Here is a 22768-nt window from a genome sequence, read left to right as displayed (position 1 = left end):
AGGATGGGAAAGTTTTAGGCTCCAAGTTTGAATCAACTTGAAACCTATAAATACCTCTCTCATTCCTGATTAAAGAATACAATCATATAGAGTTCAAAGTAGAAAAACGCTATAGAAATCCCTTATGAGAATCCTCCTCTAGTTTGTGTTAGAATTCTGTAAGAGGAGAGTGAGTGCTTATAAGGGTTGTCTCCTAAACCTGATAAAAGGAGAAGAGGGGTATAAGAATGAGGTTGATCTTCGCCTAGTAAAGGAAGATCATTAGTGGATGCCGGTGGCCTCGATGGAAGAGGAATTGGCGGAGTGGATGTAGGTCACGACGATCGAACCACTATAAATTTGTGTGTTCTTTGGTTTGCATTTTTGTTTAGCATATTACTTTAACTGCAAACCTTCTTACTTGCTCTTTACATCCACTACGCATCTTTCGTATGCTTTTAACCTATCTTTACGAAAATGCTTTCAAGTTAAGTTTCCGAAATCAATTTTCGTCGGAAACATTTTTTATCATACGAAGATTTTACGAAGTTGACGTGATTTTACCACTACACTAATTCACCCCCCCTTAGTGCCGACTCTTGATCCTAACAATTGGTATCAGAGGCTCGTGATTTCTCAATTGGTTTAACACCTAAGAGAAATGGTTCTTTTCGGCTTTCAAGAGGGTCACTCTCTCATTCGTCCTCCTTTTTTCGATGGGACGGACTACACTTATTGGAAAACTCGAATAAGAGTTTTCTTGCTTTCATTGAATCTCAATTTATGGCACATAGCTAAATTCGGTTTTAAAAGGTCTTCTCTTCCAATGAAATATTAGAATGATTTGGAGAAAAAGATGTTTTCTTTAAATGCTAGAGCTATGAATACTCTATTTTGCGCCTTAGATAAAAATGAATTTAATCAGGTTTCTTTGTGCGAAATGACCTTCGATATTTGGCATATTCTCAAAATCACACACGAAGGCACGAATAGAGTTAAAGATTCTAATATTAACCTTTTAATGCACGATTTTGAACTTTTTCATATAAAACTAAGCGAAACCGTTATTGACATATACACCTGTTTTATGGTTGTCGTCAATGGTTTAAAAGCTCTTGGTAAAACTTTTTCAAATTTTAAACTTGTTAGTAAAGTTTTACGCTCACTTTCTAAAACTTGGGATTCAAAAAGTAACGGCTTTACAAGAATCAAAATATTTGAACCATTTCTTTCTCGAAGAACTTACGGGTCATTGATGACCTATAAAATGATGTGCAATGCATGTGAAGAACTTGAGAACTACCTTCCAAAGAACAGGAAGGATTTCAGACATAGAACAATTGAAGACCACTCAAGCATAAGCTCAAGTGATGGTGAACTTGAAATCCTCACAAATAAATTTAAAAAGTTAATGAAGCAAAAATTAAAGAACAAAAAGAACGTAACTATTTGCTTTGAACGCAAGAAGAAGAACACAAATTGGGATGAATTGAGCTCCTCCGAAGATGAGGAGAAAATCAACAAAGGCGAAGTGGCAAACTACACTTTAACGGCTTTCGACGATAAGGTAATCGAAACCCCCTTAATTTATTTCGAAATTACATGATGCTTTTCATGATGCATTTCCTTTTTCTATTTATTTAGTTTTAAAAAAAATATGTTTTTTAAATTGTATGTTTAAAAATGTAATAAAAATACAAAAAAATGGGATCATGCTAGTAATTTCGAAAATGAAAATAAAAATTACATGTTTAATAACAAAATGATTTTGTTTGAAAATGCCTTATGCCCAATGAAACCATCATTGATGAATATGCTTTATGTTTAATGGTTTCTTTGGCTTGTTTGTCATGATGAATATTTTAAAAATAAATAAAATCATGTTTGATTTAAAGTAATGCATAATGATCATGCTTAATGAGTTTTTCTTTCGAAATGATGCATGATGATTTTTGTGATTATCAAACTTTACGATCTTTTAAAAGTTCTTTTTCGACGTTAATGAATGATGCATGGATTTGACATAAAAGAAAAAAACAATGATATATGACATCAATCAATAAGTTGAAACAAAAAGAGAGGAAAGTATTTTTCTTGAAAATTATTTTTCCTCTATCTTATTGATTTTGATGAATCCATTTGTATCATTTTTACGAATCTCTTGGACTTTGAAAATAATTTTGATGCTTTAAATTTGAATATTTTTTTATCCAAATCATGATCTTGAATCCTTGATATTTACAAATTAAGATTTATTATGAATCAAGATTTTTCATTAATTGTTCTCCTATGATTGTTGTTGGTATTTTATTTATAAGGAGATTTAATATATGAATCATGTCTTTTGGTATTTATATGATCTTATCTCTCATGATTTATTTTTGTATAACTTCTTGTTTTCATCACCTAATTAATTTTTCTTGATGAGATGAAATGAATATGATGAAATAAAAATATGCATGAAATATGGGATGTAATGTAATTTGACATCATGATTTAAAATGCTATAATTTGTTACCAAAATGATGTATCATGAATACTTTAGTATCATGTATGATATGCTCATAATGATGATTGATTTATTTTTCGGTATCGTAAATGAAAAATGAAATATAAGGTTTTAAAATTATGCATGTTTTAATTTGAATATATAATCATGCACAAATAAGATTGATACTTACCTTTGTTATAATCTGAAAATTGATGTAAAAGATTTTTCCTTCTATTTGATAATGATATAGGGGGAGCAAATTTTGCTAGCTTGCTAGCTAGCTTGCATACTTTAAGAAGAAAGCAAAAATTGTAAGGAGAAGAACTTGATATCTTGAACATCACAAAAAATTTGCTACCTTGCATGATGTAAAATTTGCTAGAATTGCTAGCTTGTGATCTAAAAAGAAGCAAAGAGTTGCTATCTCAAAAGAAGCAAAAGTGCTATCTTACGAATCTCAAGAGAAGCAATGTGTGCTAAGTTACACATTTCAAGAAGAGGCAAAAATTACTATCTTGAACATTATAAAAAATTGCTATCTTGCCTATCTTAAGAAGCAAAACATGCTAAACTTGCACACCTAGCAAAAGTTACAAACTTGCATATTTCAAGAAACAAGAGTTGCTTTCTTGAACATATCTAAATTGCTAGCTTGCATGATGTAGAACTTGCTATCTTGCACATCGTAAAGAAAAGCAAATATGCCAACTTGCACATCTTTAAATTTGCTAGATTGTATGTTGTAAAACTTGCATATCTCAAACTTAATAGCTTGAATATTCTAAGCATGATGTAACACTTGCTAAATTTTCTAGCTTCAAATTGTATGATGAGAAAACTTGATATTATGTTTTTCATGCAATGAGTTAAACTTATATTTCCAAACACATGAATAGTTGGACTTCTCTTTTTTGTTGATGACAAAGGGGGAGAAGTATGTTGATGTCAATGCATGATTTGATCATGATAAGGTTGCTTGGATTTTTAAATCCAAGTGTTTCTATCAATAAGGCATATTGATAGGGGGAGTTTGTTTAAACTCCGGGAGTTAAGGTTAATTCCATTGTCGATTAGTTGTCATCATCAAAAAGGGGGAGATTGTTGAATCTCGGATTTTGATGATGAAACCAATCGATATATGTTTATGTTTTAATCTGCGTTTTGAGTGACGTAGGATACTTCGATCAGGATGAGACAATTAAAGCAGGAAAAATCATGTTGTGCTAGGGGAAAACATGTAAGAAGATTGGACGTTAGACCGGTGGATTGGTTGACGTATCGACAGAAGGCTTCGGGCCGTGGATCTGGGCATCGGGCCAAGAATAGTGGATATTGCATCAAGGATATCGGAGTTGTGAAGTTAATTGGCCAATTGGGCAATAGGCCGTAAGAGAGGACAATGCGTTGAAGAATCGGACGAAGCGTCGAGGGATTAATGACATGCTGGACAACTTGATTAATGCTTAGTATTAATTGTCTAGATCGAAGTATGTTTTACATGTGTAGGATTAACTATAACAGCAAGGCATGAAGCAAAATGAAGTCCTAGAGTCAAGGACGCGACTTCAATGGGAGTTCGAGAGTTCGTCGGAAGTATGGACGTTCGTCGGAAGTTCTAGCGGAACCAGCCAAGAAGTCTCGGAGCTTGCCAGAGAAGCTCATCTGAACTCGCCAAGAAGATTATCGTGAAGTCTAAGAGCTTGCTAGGAGTCCGCCGGAATATTGCTGAGAGATCGTCGAAAGTTCGTCGGAAGCTCACCGGAAGAATAGACATAAGGACTTGTTTAGCTTAGCAAATGTCTTAGGATTTTGTAGTTAGCACGTAATTGGGCTTAGATTTGGGCCAACCCAATTAGGGGCTAGCTAGGCCCATGTAAGAATTGTGTTGAGCCCAATAAGAGGCTCAAATAGTGCCCCAAGAAGTCTCACCGTCGTGACATAGTCTTCGAGACTATGTCACGCGGTGGTATCGCCCCTAGTAGGGTGTCAGGTAGTGGTACTGCCAGTCTGGGAGGTGGTACCAACCAGCACTACCCCCCAAGCGGTGGTACCGCCCGTGCCCAGGGAACCCAAGATGGGAAAGTTTTAGGCTCCAAGTTTGAATTAACTTGAAGCTTACAAATACCCCTCTCATCCTTGGTTAAAGAATACAAGCACAAAGAATTCAAAAGTAGAAAAATATTGTAGAAATCTCTTGTGAGAATCCTGCTCTAGTCTAAGTGTTAGAATTCTATAAGAGGAGAGTGAGTGCTTATAAGGGTTATCTCCTAAACCCGGTAAAAGGAGAACAGGGTTATAAAAAGAAGGTTGATTTTTGCCTAGTAAAGGAAAATCATTAGTGGATGCCAATGGCCTCGATGGAAGAGGAATCGGTGGAGTGGATATAAGTCACAACGACTGAATCACTGTAAATTGGTATGTTCTCTGGTTTGCATTTCTATTTAGCATATTACTTTAACTGCAAACCTTCTTACTTGCTCTTTGCATCCATTACGCATCTTCCGTATGCTTTCAAGCTATCTTTACGAAAACGTTTTCAAGTTAAGTTTCCGAAATCGGTTTTCGTCGGGAACATTTTTTATTATACGAAGATTTTATGAAGTTGACGTGATTTTACCACTGCACTAATTCACCCCCCTGCCCCCCCCCCCCCCCCCCCCCCCGCCCTCTCTTATTACCAACTCTTGATCCTAACAAATCACACATTTGCCCATGTTCAATGGAATGGATTACACCTATTGGAAGACTAGAATGAGGATTTTTCTAATTTCAATGAATTTTGAGTTATGAAATCTTATAGAAAATGGTTTTCAAAAGTCTTCTCTTCTAATGAGCGATTGGAATGAGTTAGAGAAGAAGACTTTCACTTTAAATGCCAAGGCTATGAATGTCTTGTTTTGTGCTTTAGATATAAACGAGTTCAATCGAGTGTCCATTTGTGAAATAGCTTTTGATATTTGACACACACTCAAAGTTACTCACGAAGACACTAGTAGAGTAAAGGAGTCAAAAATTAATCTTTTAGTCTATACTTATGAGTTGTTTCAAATGAAACCAAGTGAGACCATTGGAGACATGTACACCCGATTTACGGATCTTATCAATAGTCTAAAAGGACTTGGTAAAAGTTTATTGGATTCTAAATTTGTTAATAAAATTTTAAGATCCTTTCAGTTGGGACCAAAGTAACGATCATCCAAGAGGCCAAGGACTTAAATATCTTTCCTCTCGAAGAACTAATCGGGTCACTAATGACCTATGAGATAACTTGTAATACTCATGAAGAGCTTAAGAACAACCTTCTAAAGAACAGAAAGGATATGACACTAAGAACTCAAGAAGACCACTTGAAAGAAAATACAAGTGATGAGGACTTTGATGATGACTTGGCACTCTTGACAAGAAAGTTCAAAAAATTCATAAAAAGGAATAAATTTTAAAATGACACTAAAAATAAATTTAAACCCAAGAAAGAATAAGTAATATGCTATGAATGCAAGAAGTTGGGACATTTTAAGAGCGAATGTCCCTTAGCAAAGAAAAATCAACCAAAGAAGAAGAAGGCTCTTAAAGCAAAATGGGATGACTCAAGTGCATCCAAAGAAGAGGAGCCAACCAACACCGAGTAAGTTGCTCACTACGCACTAATGGTTATCGGAGATGAGGTAAGTAGTTTATTAGATGCAAATTTATTTTTCAATGAGTTTTTAAGTGCTTTTCATGAACTATTTGATGAATGTAGAACCTCGAGTAAAATGTATAACTCTTTGAAAAAGGAGCATGCTTCTCTTGTTAGTGATTTTGATAGACTGAAAATTAAGCATGATGATAGTTTAGCTCCTTGTACAAAATGTGATGAATTAGAAACACTTAAAAAGGAAAACTTGCTACTCAAAGAAACCTTAGAAAAGTTTGAGCTTGGTAGTAAGTCCTTGAACATGATTCTTGCCAATAAGGGTTAAGTTCATAGAAGAGGCAAAATCGGATTTATGAGTAGCTCTCACCAAAATCCAACAACCTTTGTTAAAGGCCCTACCTTGCATGTATCACCCTACACTAAATGTAACTTTTGTTGTAAACTTGGATATGTTGCCTATAAATGTTCACTTAAGAGATATAGTCCACACAAATTGATTTGGGTTCCTAAAGGAACCATAAAGAACTCTATGTAAAATAATAAGTTGAGTAGATTAATTTTTGAGGTACCAAGGTCAAATGGCTACCTAAAAATCATTCTTTTTTGTAGAAATATTTTACTATCATAAGATAGGAGTAAGAGATGGTACCTTGATAGTGGATGCTCAAGGCATATGACCAAAGATCCATCTCAATTCTCTAAGCTCACTAGCCTAGACAAAAGATATGTCACATTCGAAGACAACAAGAAGGGTAAAATCAATGGCAAAAGAACCATAGATAACAAATCCAACTTTTTTATTAAAGAAGTGTTATTGGTTGATGGCTTAAAACATAACCTTTTGAGTATTAGTCAATTATGTGATAAATGATACATTATTAGATTTGAATCCAATACTTGCATTATTAAAAAACCACACAAATACACATCTATGATTGCCTTAAAATAAAATAATGTATACACTATCGACATTGATGATCTTTGTAATGAAATGTGTTTTTCGGTTTTGAATGACGATGCTTGGCTTTGGCATAGGTGATTAGGTCATGCTAATATGAAACTAATCTCTCAAATCTCATCTAAAGAACTTGTAAGAGGAATTCCTCACATTAAGTTCATTAGAGACAATGTGTGTGATGCATGTCAACTAGGAAAACAAAAAATGGTAGTTTGAAACTAAAGAACTAAATAAGCACATCTAAACCATTGCAATTGATCCACATAGACTTGTTCGGACCAATTGTACATCAAGCCTAGGAGGTAGCAAATACACCTTTGTCATCATGAATGATTATAGTAAATGCACTTGGACTTACTTTTCGGCACACAAAAGTGATTGCTTTAGGTATTTTTCTAAGTTTTGTAAACTTATTCAAAATAAAAAGGGTTTTATGATTTCACCAATTCGGAGTGATCACAGTGGTGAATTTCAAAACTATAATTTCTAAAATTGTTATGAATATAATGGATACAACCATAATTTCTCTACTCCAAGAAATCCTCAACAAAATGGAGTAGTAGAAAGAAAAAATAGAAATTTACAAGAAATGACAAGAACCATGTTTAACGAACATAGCCTACTCAAATACTTTTGGGCCGAAGCCATTTATACAGCATACTATGTAATGAATAGGGTTCTAGTAAGATCATTATTTTCCAAAACTCCTTATGAATTATGGAATAACAAAAAACCCAACGTTTCATATTTTAAAGTTTTCGGTTGTAAATGTTTTATCTTGAATGAAAAAGATGCCTTAGGAAAGTTTAATGCAAAATCTGATGAAGGAATTTTTCTTGGCTATTCTTCTATTTCTAAAGCATTTCATACTTTTAACAAAAGAACTTTGGTTATAGAAGAGTTTATTCATTTTGTTTTTAATAAAGATTTCAAAGTTAAGAAAAATAATTTTGATGATGATGTTAATTTTGATGCTTTGAATTTAAATGAAACCTTTTCTTCATTTAGCAACTTGGATGCATCTTCTTCCGAAACATCCTTACCCAAGTAATGGAAGTATATAGATGCTCATCCTAAGGAGCTAATCATAGGAGATACATCTAAAGAGGCTCAAACTCATTCTTCTCTTAAGAATTTTTATGCCAATGCCGCTTTTCTCTCCCAAATTGAACCTAAATGCATTGACGAGGCCTTGAAAGATGATTCATGGGTTATCGCAATGCAAGAAGAGTTGAATCAATTTGAGAGAAATAAGATGTAGATGCTTGTTCCAAGGCCAAATGACCATTTAGTTATTAGTACTAAATGGGTCTTTAGAAACAAGCAAGATGAATTTTGTATTATGGTTAGAAATAAGGCTCGATTAGTGGCCAAGGGTTTCAACCAAGAAAAATGTATCGATTATAAAAAAACCTTCGCTCTTGTGGAACGATTAGAAGTCATAAGGATGCTCATTACCTATGTTAGTAGTAATAATTTTAAGTTGCTTCAAATGGATGTTAAAAATGTTTTTCTTAATGGCTTTATTTCCGAAGAAGTTTATGTTAAACAACCTCCCAGATTTGAGAATAATAATTTTCCTAATCATATATTTAAATTGACTAAAACTCTCTATGGATTGAAGCAAGCCCCAAGGGCTTAGTTTGAGAGACTTAGCTCATTTCTTATCCAAAATAATTTTTCTAAAGGCAAGGTTGATATCATATTATTTATTAAATATTTTAAAAATAATTTTTTATTGTTTAAATTTATGTTGATAATATTAATTTCGATTCCATGAATGAATCTTTATGTGAATCATTTGCCAAAAGTATGAACCAAGAGTTTGAAATGAGTTTAATAGGTGAATTAACTTTCTTTTTAGGCTTGCAAATCAAATAACTTAATGATGATATTTTTATAAGTCAAACAAAATATATATTAGACTTGCTAAAATAATTTAATATGGATAGTTCAACGACTATCAATACTCCTATGAGTACCTCCACTAAGTTAGATATTGACGAAGGTGGAGAAAGCTTTGATAAAAAAACTTATAGGGGTATGATAGATAGTTTACTATACCTCACCGCAACTAGACCAGACATTATGTTTAACGTAGAACTTTATACTAGGTTTCAATCTAACCCCAAGCAATCTCATTTAAAAGCTGTAAAAAAGATTTTTAGATACCTAAAAGGAACTCCTAAACTAGGATTATAGTATCCAAAATCTAAAAATTTTGAATTGCTTGGTTATGCCGATGCTAATTTTGCTAGCTACCAAATAGATAGAAAAAACACATCCGAAATATATCAATTTTTAGGACACGCACTTGTCTCTTGGTCTTCAAAGAAACAAAACTCGATTGCATTATCCATAATCGAAGTTGAGTATATTGCAGCAGGTGCATGCTGTACTCAAGTTATATGGATGAAAAACACTTTAGAGGATTATGAAATTCACCTGAAGAATATACCTAAAAAGTGTGATAACACAAGTGCAATATGTTTAACAAAAAATCCTATTCATAACTCTAGAACTATTGACATTAAACATCACTTTATATGAGATTATGTTAATAATCATGATGTAATTTTAGAATTTATTGATATAAAACATCAATTGGCCGATATCTTTACAAAACCTATAAATGAAGAACAATTTGATTTAATTAGAAGGTAGTTAGGAATGTTAAATTGTCTAAATGCATGAATTTGTTGTATTTCTTTTCTGGACTATCCTTCTCTTAATGTATTTCATGAATGAGGCTTTCATGAATCTATTTTGTTTTTATCTTCTTTGGTATCAAGTTTACTTCATACCCTTGCTTCATTGCTTAATGATTTTTGATACACTTAATCACTTCATGGATTTCATTGACAAATACATCTTTCACGGGTTTAACTCTTGTAAATTTTTAATGAGAAACGGTTATGAATTATGAAGTTCTATTCATGAATTTCTTTTTTCATGTGATACTCCTCTCCCATGAATTCTTTTTTATTCTTCTCATGAAAGATGAATTTTATGAATTTCGATGAATATCTTAATCCTTGAAAAATGAATATTAGTGTGTGATGATTACTTGCAAGAATGACGATATGATTTCACATGATATTTTGAATCAAATCATTTCACAAATTCGATTGGATTCCCTCCTTACCTTCCTTCCTCTTCTTCATGCAAAGTTTTGATGACAAGGGAGAGAATCTATCTCTTTAATGTTGATAACTTTTAATGTTGTTGTGATCACTTTAATGTTGATAACTTTTGATGTTAAGAACTTTTGAATATTACCATGCAACGATGCAATATCGATTAGATAAATTAGTATAAAACTTGCTTGAATTTTTACCACACTTGCATTGTTGAATTATTCTCCTTTTTATTGATGACAAAGGAGGGAAATGATACCAAAATATGGCAATGGCATTATAAATATATGCAATGTATCTTATCGTAAATATGCTTGTATCTTATCATAAATGCTTGAAATATGATTGGAATTGTCAAATAAAAATACTTGAAAAATATCAAATGTTTACTTGAAATATACCGTAATGTGGCATAATTATTTATGTGGCATGATTACTTTTAAATGTTTCATTCCTAGTATCAGATTTCGTATCAAATTGTTATGATGAGGTATCATGAGCTTAATTTGCTATTTATAATTGATACCATGATGAATTGTTATTTGTATCATCTTTCAAAATTTGAAAATGGATACATGGTATCATATTTTGAATCGAATCATGAAAAGTATCATGTTGTGTATGATTGAATAATAACTTATCAGTTTGATGCTTGAATTCAAAAGTCTTGAATTCAAAAATATCTTTTCTAAAAATATGACATATAGATAGGGGGAGTTAAAGTTAACTCTACCAATTGGTTGTCATCATAAAAAACAGGAAGATTGTTAAATCTCATATTTTGATAATACAATAAATTGGTGAATTATTTGACATAATCTATGTATTGAGATAAGTGTGCATGATTAACTACGATAGCAGTAAGGCATAAAGCAGATGATAGGCCAGAGTTGAAGATTCTAATGATGTACCAGAAGTCTGTCGGGAGCTCGCTGAGAGTTCATCGGAAGTTCGCCGGAGCTCATCGAAAGATTACCAAGCGTTCGTCGGAAGATCATCGAGAGTTCGTCGAGTTTGCCGAAAGCTTGTCGGAAGTTTTGCCTAGAAGTTCGTTGGAGGTTCGCTGAAAGAAAAATTGACATACTAGACTAATTGCTTGCCTTAATCGTAGTTAAGATATTAGTTGAGTAAGGATCAGAAGATAATCTCACTAACTCAATCAGGGGCCAATTGGGCCCTTAACATGGCTGAATTGGGCTGGATTGAATAGCCCATTCAGCACTTGAAATCACGGCCGACGGTGTCAGAGCTTGGCAGACCCAGTCTCCCAAGTGTTTTGGGCGGTGGTACCACCGACAATTAATGCTACCAATAGTGGTACCGCCCCTGTCAGGCGATGGTACTGCCAGAGCTCAGTCTCAGAGCTTTATCAGGCAGTGGTATCACCTAGTGTTAGGTGTCAAGCGGTGGTACCACCCAATAATGGTGATGGTACCACTAGTACCATAGAAAATTAGGATGAGACACTTTTTGGCTCCAATTTTGAAGCCATTTGGGTCTATAAATATCCCACCCTTTTCTGCATGAAAGGGCATGAAAGTATTGGCATAATCTTGAGTCTTTGAAGTGTTAATGTGTTATAAAAGTGCTAGTATACTCCTCCTCCCTTTCTAAGTGTTGAGATCATTCAAGAGAGGTGTGAGACTTGTAAGGGTTATCTCCTAAACCCGAGAAAAAGAGAAAGCACTATAAAGAGGTGGTTGGTCTTCGCCTATTGAAGGAAGACCATTAGTGGATACCGATGACCTCGATGGAGGAGGAATGAGAAGTGGATATAGGTCACAATGACCGAACCACTCTAAATTATAGTTTTCTTTTCTATTTGTACAATTTACATTACTACAAACTTCCTTAACCTTCTCTTTGCACTCTTACAAAAGCTTTCAAGTTTAGTTTCTTTTCGAAACAGATTGAATCAAAATAAATATTTTTCGGAATCAACGCTTTTTTTTTTCTTGTACTAATTCACCCCCCCCCCCCCTTAGTGCCACTCTTAGATCCTAACATCTTGAATTTTGATAATGAAATCAATTGATTTATAATTTAATCCATGTATTTATGACTATCTATGATCATGGAAAGACAAAACAATTAAAGAATTAGATGTTAGGCTAGAGTCAAATATCGGGCATCAGGCCAAAAGAATCAAACAATATGCCAAGAACGGATGGATCGAGCATTACACCAAAGGTTTAGACGATGCACCAGAAGCTCATCGGGAGTTTGTCAAGGGTTCATCGGAAGTTCACCAGAAGTTCAGATGAACAATTGACATGCCGGATAACTAAGATTGCTTGTATTATAATTGTTTCAATCTTAATTATTATAGTTAGGTGTCAATTTGAGTTAATTTAAGAAATAATTATACTAACTCAATTAAGAGCAAATTGGGCTCGAATCAGGGTTGAATTGGGCCCGATGGATTACCTATTCAGTGACCTGGAGCCACATTAGGTGGTGGCACTACTAGGGCCGGCAGTGGAACTACTTGAAGCTTAGCCTCCCAAGTAGTTTGGGTGGTGGTACGGTCGGTAGTTAATTCTGTTAGGCGGTGATACCACCCAGGCAGAGCGGTGGTACTGCCAGAGCCCAGTCTCCGAGGTTCTATCAGATGGTCATACCACTCAAACTAGTGGTAGTACCACTAGAGCAGGGTTGTTAGGCGGTGGTACCGTTAATACCTTAGAAACCCAGGATAAAATACTTTTTAACTCCATTTTTGAAACCATTTGGGGCCTACAAATATTATAATTTTTCTTACTTACCCAAGTAAAAAAATTTAATAAAAACTTATGATCCAAGTGAGAAAACTATGAAAAGAAGAATATGATCCAAGTTAATCCTCCTCTTCTCTAAGTGTAATTTTTATTTAAGGGAGGACTGAGAAAACTATAAATATTATCTCTTAAACCTATGAAAAGAAGAATATAGTTGTAAGAGGGTAGTTGATCTTTTATCTATTTAAAGAAGATTAATAGTGGGAGCCGGTAACCTCAATGGACAAGGAATTAAGAGTTGATATAGACCATGATGATTGAACTATTATAAATTGGTATACCTTTTATTCTTTGTCTTTTTCTTTATATTACTCACTGATTTGACTGCTCGTACTTCACACTTTCTCTAAGTTCAAATGTATTTTCGATACAATTTTATCGAACAAAGTTTTCAATTTTATCGAACAAAGTTTTCAGATCTTCGACGTTTTTACGTAAGCACTAATTTACCCCCTCTTTAGTATCGATTTTGGTTATAATATAATATTCTCATTAGGTCTTACTAAATAAGAAAATTATTCATCCTTCTTTACCATAGGATAAAACTATTTCTTACATTAATTTTTTCATGAAAATATATATAAAAATAACTAATGATATTTTTATTGAATTTTTTATCATCGAATCTTTCAGATTTTGATAGCAGTTTGTTGAGAAGAGAAAAGACTTAACTATCAAAAAGTAAAATCATAAAAATCAACAAATAGATAATAAAAACCAGAAGACACAATGCAAGATTATATGGTTTGGTAACCCGTGTTTATACCTACGGAGAAAATTATATTTAAAAAAAATAAGTTTCTTTTTAGTCAACCCAAGCTGAAAATTACTTGAACACCCTCTCCCAAGTGTCCGTAGACCTTAGTACATAAAATATTAGGGGCATTCGAATTAATTTTCTCTATCTTTTTCCTACTAAAACATTGAGATTCATTTAATATTATAAAATAAATAAAATCTGGCTCACTGATCTTTATAACACTTGAAATTCAGTAATTTGAATCTTATTAAAACTGTCAAAAAAAAAAAAAAAAAACACTTGCCAACAAGAACCGTTATCCCACATCAAAGAACTAAAAGTTTGACCGAGATCAAAAGGATATTGGCTCTAAATAGGTACTTTTATTTTGTTTGCCATAATGAGAGAATAAATAGGTCTGATGATGATTAGCATAAAAAGTTGAGGTCGAGTGAATAACTTTTACAATCATCAGGTACTCATAATGTCATTAAAAATTTGATTTTGACGCACCTCGATGTAGAAACTAAACATGAAGGTTTTACATTTAATGGAACAAGTTTTGAACACTAGCGAACCAAGAGACTTTTGATGGTCATGATAACAAGCTGGATCAACGAATCGTGTGTTTTTCAGCACCAACGTTTTTGGCCTCCGTCACCCTTTTTATTGCGTCAGCAGATTGCTACGCTGCCTTTATTTATTATTGAACTCCACCACATATACTGGTGGGTGGGAGAGTCGAAGAAAGAGGAGTTTGAATCAAAAAATTAGATCAAAAAAGTGTTGGACGATTCTTATCTACTTCTAAGAGGTTAAATCGAATTAATCGGATATGCAAAAGACGGCAAACGCAAATTGAGATCTAACTGATGTTTTCTTTTAATTGCTTAATTCGGTCGGTTGAACTCCAATTTTAGTTCTGCTTGCTGGCTGATCAAATTAAATTAATAAAAATGAAAATGAAAATGAAAATATTTCTTGTCGCATTCGAATGCATGGCTCAAGTCGCATATCAGCCGGCACTTAAGTCTTCAAATTGCGGCTGCCATGTCAGTTACTCCAGACTTAAGCCGTGATGTTGAGCCAGTCAACTTCTAATTTGTCACGATATTGATTGTAATATCTCGTCAGATCCTATCCGATCCGATCCGATCCGATCCGAATAATGGTGTCTTCGATAATTCCATCGACTCAGTAAAGTCTGCAGGTAGTCATAATTAGGCAATTTCCAATCCTTTAAAAATATTAATATAATTGCCCGTTCAGAGCTCTCCTGCGCAAAGCAAGCGGCATTTAGATCCTCCATCCATCATCCCCTTCTCCTTGTATGTACCTCCAACGGTGACAGCATCGAAGAGGGGAAGATTAGATCGGGCGCGATGGATCCCTCCGTCACCTCTCCGTCTTTCTCCTCATCCGCCTCGTCTTCCTCCTGGTTCGCGGGCATTGTCCGCGGCCGCTCGATCAAGTCCAGCTCCGGCGGCGGCGCTCCCTCGATCCCCGTGTCCACCGATGGGGTTGGCCCGGGGAGTCGTAAGAACCAGCTCCGTGGTACTCTGTTCAAGTACGGCCCCAAGCCTATTCAGGTACAACAATGTTTGAGAAGTAGGATCATATGCTTATGTCCTTTATCGCATTCTTGCTTGTTGTGGATTAGAAGATAACTCTGGTTCATATCAACGATCTTCCCGTCTGTGTGGTGTTGATGTTTGAATTATTGATGCGTGAATCGAAGACTTCCTCTTTCGGTTGGGCCGCAGGCTAGTGTTGACTTAGGTTTTCTTGAACGATTTTTGAACCAATCGCCTGCATGACACTTCCTCCTTCGAAACCTAAATTATCTTCCGTAATTAGTATTATCTTTGGTTTGACTCTATTTGGAAGGAATCTTTTGAATTTCATGTAGGCATCGCAAACTTTTGATTCTTGTATCCATCTCCTTCACTGTATCTTTGGGTTTTTCTATTGAGAGGATGAAGTTTTGACGGCGATATATATGTATGTATATTCGAGGTTTCCTCCTAGTATGCCTTTAAGTTAATCTACTAGTTCACTGAAGACCCATTTAAGTCATCAAAGAAAACGTCTTTCATCTTCTTTGCCTCTTGAATTATTGTGACCCTTGGATCACAAGTATTTTCCTCATATAATTAGCATTCTAATATATTTTGTCAAGTGTCTTCAAGGAATTTTTGATGTCGGTAAATGTTGTTTATATCTTTGACAGATTCAGTTGGATCTTTCCATATTAATTTTGTGAGTGAACATGAGTTTAAATTCCTTAACTTGATTTAGTGCCATTTTGGGTCTCTTAGGAGGCCATGTATATGTGTGATGTCAAAATCCAAAAATCCTATTAAATTCATTGTAAGCATTAAAAGAACAAAGCGTCTTTTTCCATTTCCCAGGGGCTTTGATGGTCGTAATTCTGTTTTCTTGATTCTTTTCTTTATGTTGAATCCATTCTTGACATGATATGCCAAAATTCTTAGTTAATGGGAAAGAGATTTATGAGCATCCAAAGTTGGGTTCAATGTTCACGACACACTAGTAGATGATGCTTGGGTTTTCTGAAAGGCGATTCAGAACTTGTTTGCAAGAGAGAAATGGAAGTCAAGCTTGCTGACTTGATGATCTAAGAGGAGAGATCGAGAGAATAAAGCTTATGGCTTAAGATCTATAGTCAGGCACCAGAAAGATGTCACTCAAGATTCAGGATGTTACGTGATGATCACCTAATATCCAATCTCCAATTTAAGAAGACCACCTTAAGGTTGGGTAGGAAGCTTTCTTGTGGAAGCTGAGGATAAATTGAAAAATCGTGAAGTAAAATATTTAGAGAAGTTTCTGATGATGGGCTGAGGTGGAAAGAAGTTGAAGGGCATGAGAACCAATGGTTCAAGTTGGCGAAATGAAAGAGGAGTGCAGAGTTGTTGCCCAGATCATTGTAATAGAAGACCATCTTGCCATTTCCTTTGACTTTGATAGGATATTTCCCCATCCATCATGGGCCTTCTTTCTTTGAGTGAAGAAGGTGTCCTCCAAAAGATAAATTGAGAGAGAGAAGAAAAGAGAAGAAAGAAATTGAGAGAAGGCAAGAATGGGACTGAGAGGAACTGTAAAGGGTTTATTGTTGGCAATGCAATTAAAATTTTTTTTTATCCCTGTAGGGCTTGTTAGATCTTTCTGTATAGACTTTCATAACTTCCATTTCAAATTGATATGCAAAGTGGAACATAACAGGACTTACACCACACATGCTGAAAGATTCGAGGAAGCTGTTTTTGCAACCAATTTCAATTTTTTTCTCTAGCAAGGGCATTCTTGGATTGTCAATGGAATTTTTTCAAGAATTCTGCAATGACATTAAATAGGACATTCTAAGTGGATTTGTGGAATTCTATCATGCCAAGTGTAGTCTTCAACATTTTAATTATGGTTTTATCAATCTTATACTAAAGACTAAAATTGCTTCTAAATTCGTGAACTTTAAACCCAATTTTCTCCTTAATTGTTCACTAAAAATTTTCAAGTAGGTTCTTGCTTCAGGCTAGTGAATGGTTTTCCATTTTTACTCTCTACAAATGTGCCTTCATCATGGTCTAAATTCTAAAATACTACTAGATAGATACATATCATCAGTCCAACCAAGTGCTGGTTTGGAATGTGTAGCTCAGTATCACTCAATATATCAATCATTTTTCTTTTGTTATTTTGCTAAGCAATGCAGGACAGTACATGTTGATATATACCCTAGTATCTCAATTCTGTACCAATTTGACAGGTTTTTCAAATCATAAATTCTTGGCCTTCATCTATGTGATTGTTTTTGATAGGATGTTTATTTTTTTTTTCTGATTTCATGCCCCGATATTGGAATACTAATTGAATTTGATAATCCTTTTTTGACACTGTCCTTAGTGATGAGCACCATTTAGGTCTTTATTCATGAAACTCAGCTAGGATCTGCAGCACTTCGTAGGCCCTTCTTTTTATTTTTATATTCTCGTCTCTCTTCTCTTCTATGCTATATCTCTCTCTGCAATTACATCTTTAAAAGGGAAAACAACTAATTGACTTATATGACATCTAAGTTAGAGCTTCTGGACACAAATTTGACAAAGGAATCTAAAGATTTTCAGATATTGTCTTTCAAAATATAAATTAAAATACAATAATATTCCTAATTTTAGGAGTTCTTGGAGGCCATTTCCAATGGTCAATTTTATAGGAGTCCTAATTCTGACTTGACATGGATGTAGCTCAGTAATTCACAGATGGGTAAGATAATCCTGTTATCCTATGCCAACTAGGAATGACACTATTACCAAATCAAGTGGGTCTGATTGTCGTCAAATCATGAGTATAGCCGGGTAGATGATAAGGAGGATTTTCATGTCACCAAAAGGTGCTACTTAATATCCTATTAATGATTTGGTTGTTGGGATCTAGCAGAGGGCCCTCCCAAATAATTGTCATCAAATCATGAGTATAGCTGGGAAGATGATGATGAAGATTTTCATGTCAATGTCACCAAAAGGTGCTTCTGAATTTCCAATTGTTGATTGGTTGTTGGGATCTAGTAGAGGGTCCTCCCAGATAATTGTCATCAAATCATGAGTATAGCTGGGAGGATGATGATGAAAATTTTCATGTCACCAAAAGGTGCTATTGAATATCCAATTGTTGATTGGTTGTTGGGATCTATTAGAGGGCCCTCCCAGATACTATGGGTCCCAAAGCCAACTTGGTTTGGCTATTTAGATTAGGTTTCTTGACCATCTTCTAGGTTGATTTCAAGGTTAGGGAAGGTGTTATTTGGGTTAAGGAATTTTCTGAGCATCCAATACAAAGATGTAAGTCATTGCTATAAGTACATGGTCCACATCTTGACCATAGTGGCTTCTTCCTGTATCGTCAAGATGGAGCATCTGTTGTGGTTCTGAGGCTAAAATATATGTAGTACAACCTCATTGGACAAGATTTGCAATATCATGGCTTTAAGGCCACAGATAAATTGATATGTTATTCTGTCATTCACAAGCCGAACAGGTTATTGTTGAAGCTAGACTTTAAGAGGCTTTCAATACATCTCACGGAGTTTTCTTTCTATTAGATGCTTGGGTCTTTGGGTCTAAATGTTTCTCTTTGTTAAGAGATATTTTGTTCAAACAAATATTCAAGCCTTTCGATGACACTCGTAAATAGTTTTGTTTGAACAAAAGCCTTATGCAAGGAGATGCTTTGTCCTTGTTGCTCTTTATGTTGATTGAATTTCCTTTTTCAGAATGCTTTCTAAGTCAAGGGATCTGGGCCTTATTAGTGGAATTAACAATGCTCATTTTCCCAATAATAACTTTGTGTCTTCAATTTGCACATGCTACTCTTGTTTGTGCAGTTTAGTCGCAGTTTCTAAGTTAACCTAAGATTACTCCTATTCATTTGGAGCAAGGCAATCTTCCTAGGAAATCAATTTACAGTCAATTGCAAATTATCTAACCCTTCTCTTCCTTATCTAGGGCTTCCTCTTAGACTTGGGCCTTTAATCAAATGAGGCTGTAAGGTAGTTTGAGCTTAGGCTGGGTAGTTAGAATAGCCAATTTTAATAGAAGGAAGATTGATTCCTAATTCACTGCTTTAAAATTTTCTCACTTATTATCAAAAGTGGTTTATCAAAATACCAAATAGTATTAGGTCTTTCTCTCACAGAGGTGTAAAGATACAAAAAATGGATCATGTTTATCATACTGGTCAGTAATTTTCAAAGGAAAAATTAAAGTAGATATGGAATTATTATTAACGAGGGGGTTGGTTGTTGGCCAAGAAGTAGTGGCGGCGGTGGTCGCTAGCCGGGAAGCAGCGACCCTTTCTCACTGCGAGAAGGATGGGTGTGGCTGCTGGCTTTCACCTCTTTTTTTTTTTTAGATAATAGTTACAGCAAGGTGTTGTGAGAAATTATAGCGAGAATGTCGAGGATCGCCGCTCTGATACTAAATGATAAGACCCCTAGGATTTTATCGTAGAAGAAGAGGGAGAAAAGGGATGATCACATCGAGGGGATCGATCTCCTAAGGTTTGTCAAAAGACTGGATAATATTTTATTGATTGCTGAAAAGAAATAGATACATTCCTATTTATAGAGTTTTACCCAGAGTCCACCAGGACTTGGACTCTTAATAAATAAATATCAAATAAACTCCTATCCGACTCTTACTGAATTAGACCAACTCAATAAAACATTATTCAAAGCTCATAAAATAAAGGGATCCTAACACTTCCTCTTCTTTTATTGTCTCGGTAATAAAACACAAAGGACGTTGAGGATCTCTTGCCTTATCAAGCAGAGGATCCTCTTGGTTCTCTATCGCTTTGACCCACTCTAATATCGGCTCTGAATATTCGTTGTAGAAATAGAGGTTGATAGGATTAATCTCTAGTTCCTCTGGCTCTTTCTCCAGCTCGGCACATTGCAACCTTAGCTGTATGTTATAGTGGACATATACCAGTTTCTCCAAGCGTCTATACGATAGTCTGTTGCGGACTTTAGTGCGAATCAATACGAACATTGACCAATTACATTCGCAACCACTAGATGTTGTTGTTTGTGAAAGTACACAAATGACAACTTTCCTTACATTTGGTGCATTCCCTCCATATTATAGACACTATTCGATTGCAAAAAGATATAAATAAGATTTTATTAGCATAACAAATATAGTTAATAATCAATATGTGTAATTTTCCTTACTAGGATTAATAATATAATGACACGATACAACTACAATATCAGAGAATGACCAATTGAATCTCGGAATAATCGGCCCTCCATAATAGCATTGGTTGCATCAGTAGTATTTGACAAGAGTCGATATATAACACTTCTTAGTGCTGTTAGTAAATCATTTTGCGTTCCAAAAGTATATTGAAATTGAATTGTCGAGTTTAGATAATACGCTGCAAGACATAATTTTGTTAATAGGAATTTTTTATACAATAAAAATTATGAATTAAATTATACTGAATATGAATTTACCTACATTATGGATATCTAGGTCCATATGAACTTCAGCCCTACGATCAATGATCAGTAGGTATTAGTCGGTCTTAAAATCATCTTTGAATGCTTTCTTAACCTCTTCTCTTGATATGTTTAAGATAAGGCATCTATGGACGCTTGTCCATATCGACCTTACGGAGGACAACATAAAGTGGTTCCATACTTTTTATGAATTCAATCACGATCTTCCAAAATCCAGAAGAAAGAATGATCTTTTTCATTTTCTTTCGATCGCTTAATCTTGAATACCTAGAATCAGACCATTCCTATGAGGTGATCATTGCCTTGAGGCCTTGCCTCTTTTGTTGTAATGACTTTAAGATAATGAAATTGGTAGCAAACCGAGTGACTTGAAGTCGGAGTATCTCACCCGAGTGATTCCTACACCATTGCCAATGTAGTCATAATAAATATATTGTCAATGATGACGGTTCCCATCCATCTTTTAGGCATGAGCCCAAGCATCATTATATGGCTATTCCTTTAGTGTCATGTTTCTATCAAATTTAAATCAAATAAGCTATAAACATGTCAAATACCCTAATAGGTATTAAAGATGTTGAATTGACCCAATATCGATTAAATTTTGATTAAATCATCATTAAAACCACTAATCGCAGCATTAAAATTTTTTATTAAAACTTAATTAAACCTATTTTACCATAATATGTTAAATACATAAAAGCAACAGTAAATACATAATTTTGATCAATTATAGGTCAAATTACAATTGGAATCATCATTAGATATAATAATCACACAATTATCATAATTAATTACCTACTAATTATTTATCTTTGAATATTTTAAATATGTCAAACACCTTAATAGGTATTAAAGATATTGAATTGACTCAATATCGATCAAATTTCGATTAAATTATCGTTAAAACCACTCATCGTAGTATTAAAAAACTTTATTAAAACCTAATTAAACCTATTATACCATCACAAACATATGATCCAATACTTAATATGCATGAAATATAAACATTTGACCTATTAAGTATTTAATTTTAAATAAATCAATATTAAACACACTAATCACAACATTAAAGACCTTAATTACTCCCTAATTAATACTATTATACAATCAAAAGAATATCAAACAATATATTAGACATTAAGTCAGACATCATATAGAATACGCTTAATCATCTTATAAATCAATAAAAATCTAGAAAGTGAATACATATCTCTTGATTAAAAAAATTTTCCTCTTAATCCTCTTAAATTAGTTCTCTTAAATTTGATTCAATCCACAAATCATTGCTTTGTTGAGTTTAGGAGAGTGAAAATGTGAGAATAAGAGAGATTGTGAGTAAAAATTAGTTTAAGAGAGTGTGAGAGTGAAATGGATTGAAAGAGGAAGAAGGAAAGATTTTGAAAACCCTTTAGAATGCCTCCAACAGTCAAATTGACTGTTTGAAGATCGTTATCAATCGTTATCGATCGTTACCGCTCGCTACAAGTCGGTAATGGTCGAAATCAATCGATACTGCCTGGTACAGGTCGGGAACGGTCGAAATTCCAGTCATTACTGCCCGATACAACCTCGTATCGCCCGATACGAGGCCAAAAATATGATACCGCTCGGTAGCAAGTGGTCTGCATGTTGATAGGTTGGCAGGCCGATACATATTGCCCGTACCAGGCGGTATGGTACAAAATTAAAAACCCTGATATCAATCATATTGTACAAAGATAATATAGTATTAGATTACCATCATTTAACTCGTACAAAAACTGAAAACTTTTAATTTGTAGCTTGTGAGGTAATGCTGTGTCCTACATGCATAGTGTAAGATAATATAAAAAGCAAGGAAGATAAACATTTGGAACATCCTATTCCTATGATGTCTACTTTCGTTTACAGGTTCACTACTTTCTAATTCTTCTCTGTCCTCTCCCTACATTATTTTATCCAAGATATACAGTTTCGAATAATATCGTCTGGTATGGGCGGTACATACCGGTCCAACAATAAACCG

General features: G+C 34.4%; 1 protein-coding gene across 1 annotated transcript in view; it reads left to right on the top strand.

Moving 5' to 3' along the window:
• Window positions 1-14966: 14966 nt before the first annotated feature.
• LOC135619296 (UPF0613 protein PB24D3.06c-like) overlaps window positions 14967-22768 on the top strand; it is a 41390-nt gene continuing 33588 nt past the window's right edge. Inside the window, exon 1 of the mRNA XM_065121184.1 lies at window positions 14967-15307. Coding sequence (XP_064977256.1) covers window positions 15101-15307 — 207 coding nt within the window. The 5' untranslated portion in view covers window positions 14967-15100. The remainder of the gene's footprint in view (window positions 15308-22768) is intronic.

Source organism: Musa acuminata, chromosome BXJ2-8 (assembly GCF_036884655.1).
Source record: "Musa acuminata AAA Group cultivar baxijiao chromosome BXJ2-8, Cavendish_Baxijiao_AAA, whole genome shotgun sequence".
Classification (NCBI taxonomy): Eukaryota; Viridiplantae; Streptophyta; class Magnoliopsida; order Zingiberales; family Musaceae; genus Musa; species Musa acuminata.
The sequence above is the reverse complement of the archived record's forward strand: the minus strand, read 5'-3'. Positions and strand labels throughout refer to the sequence as shown.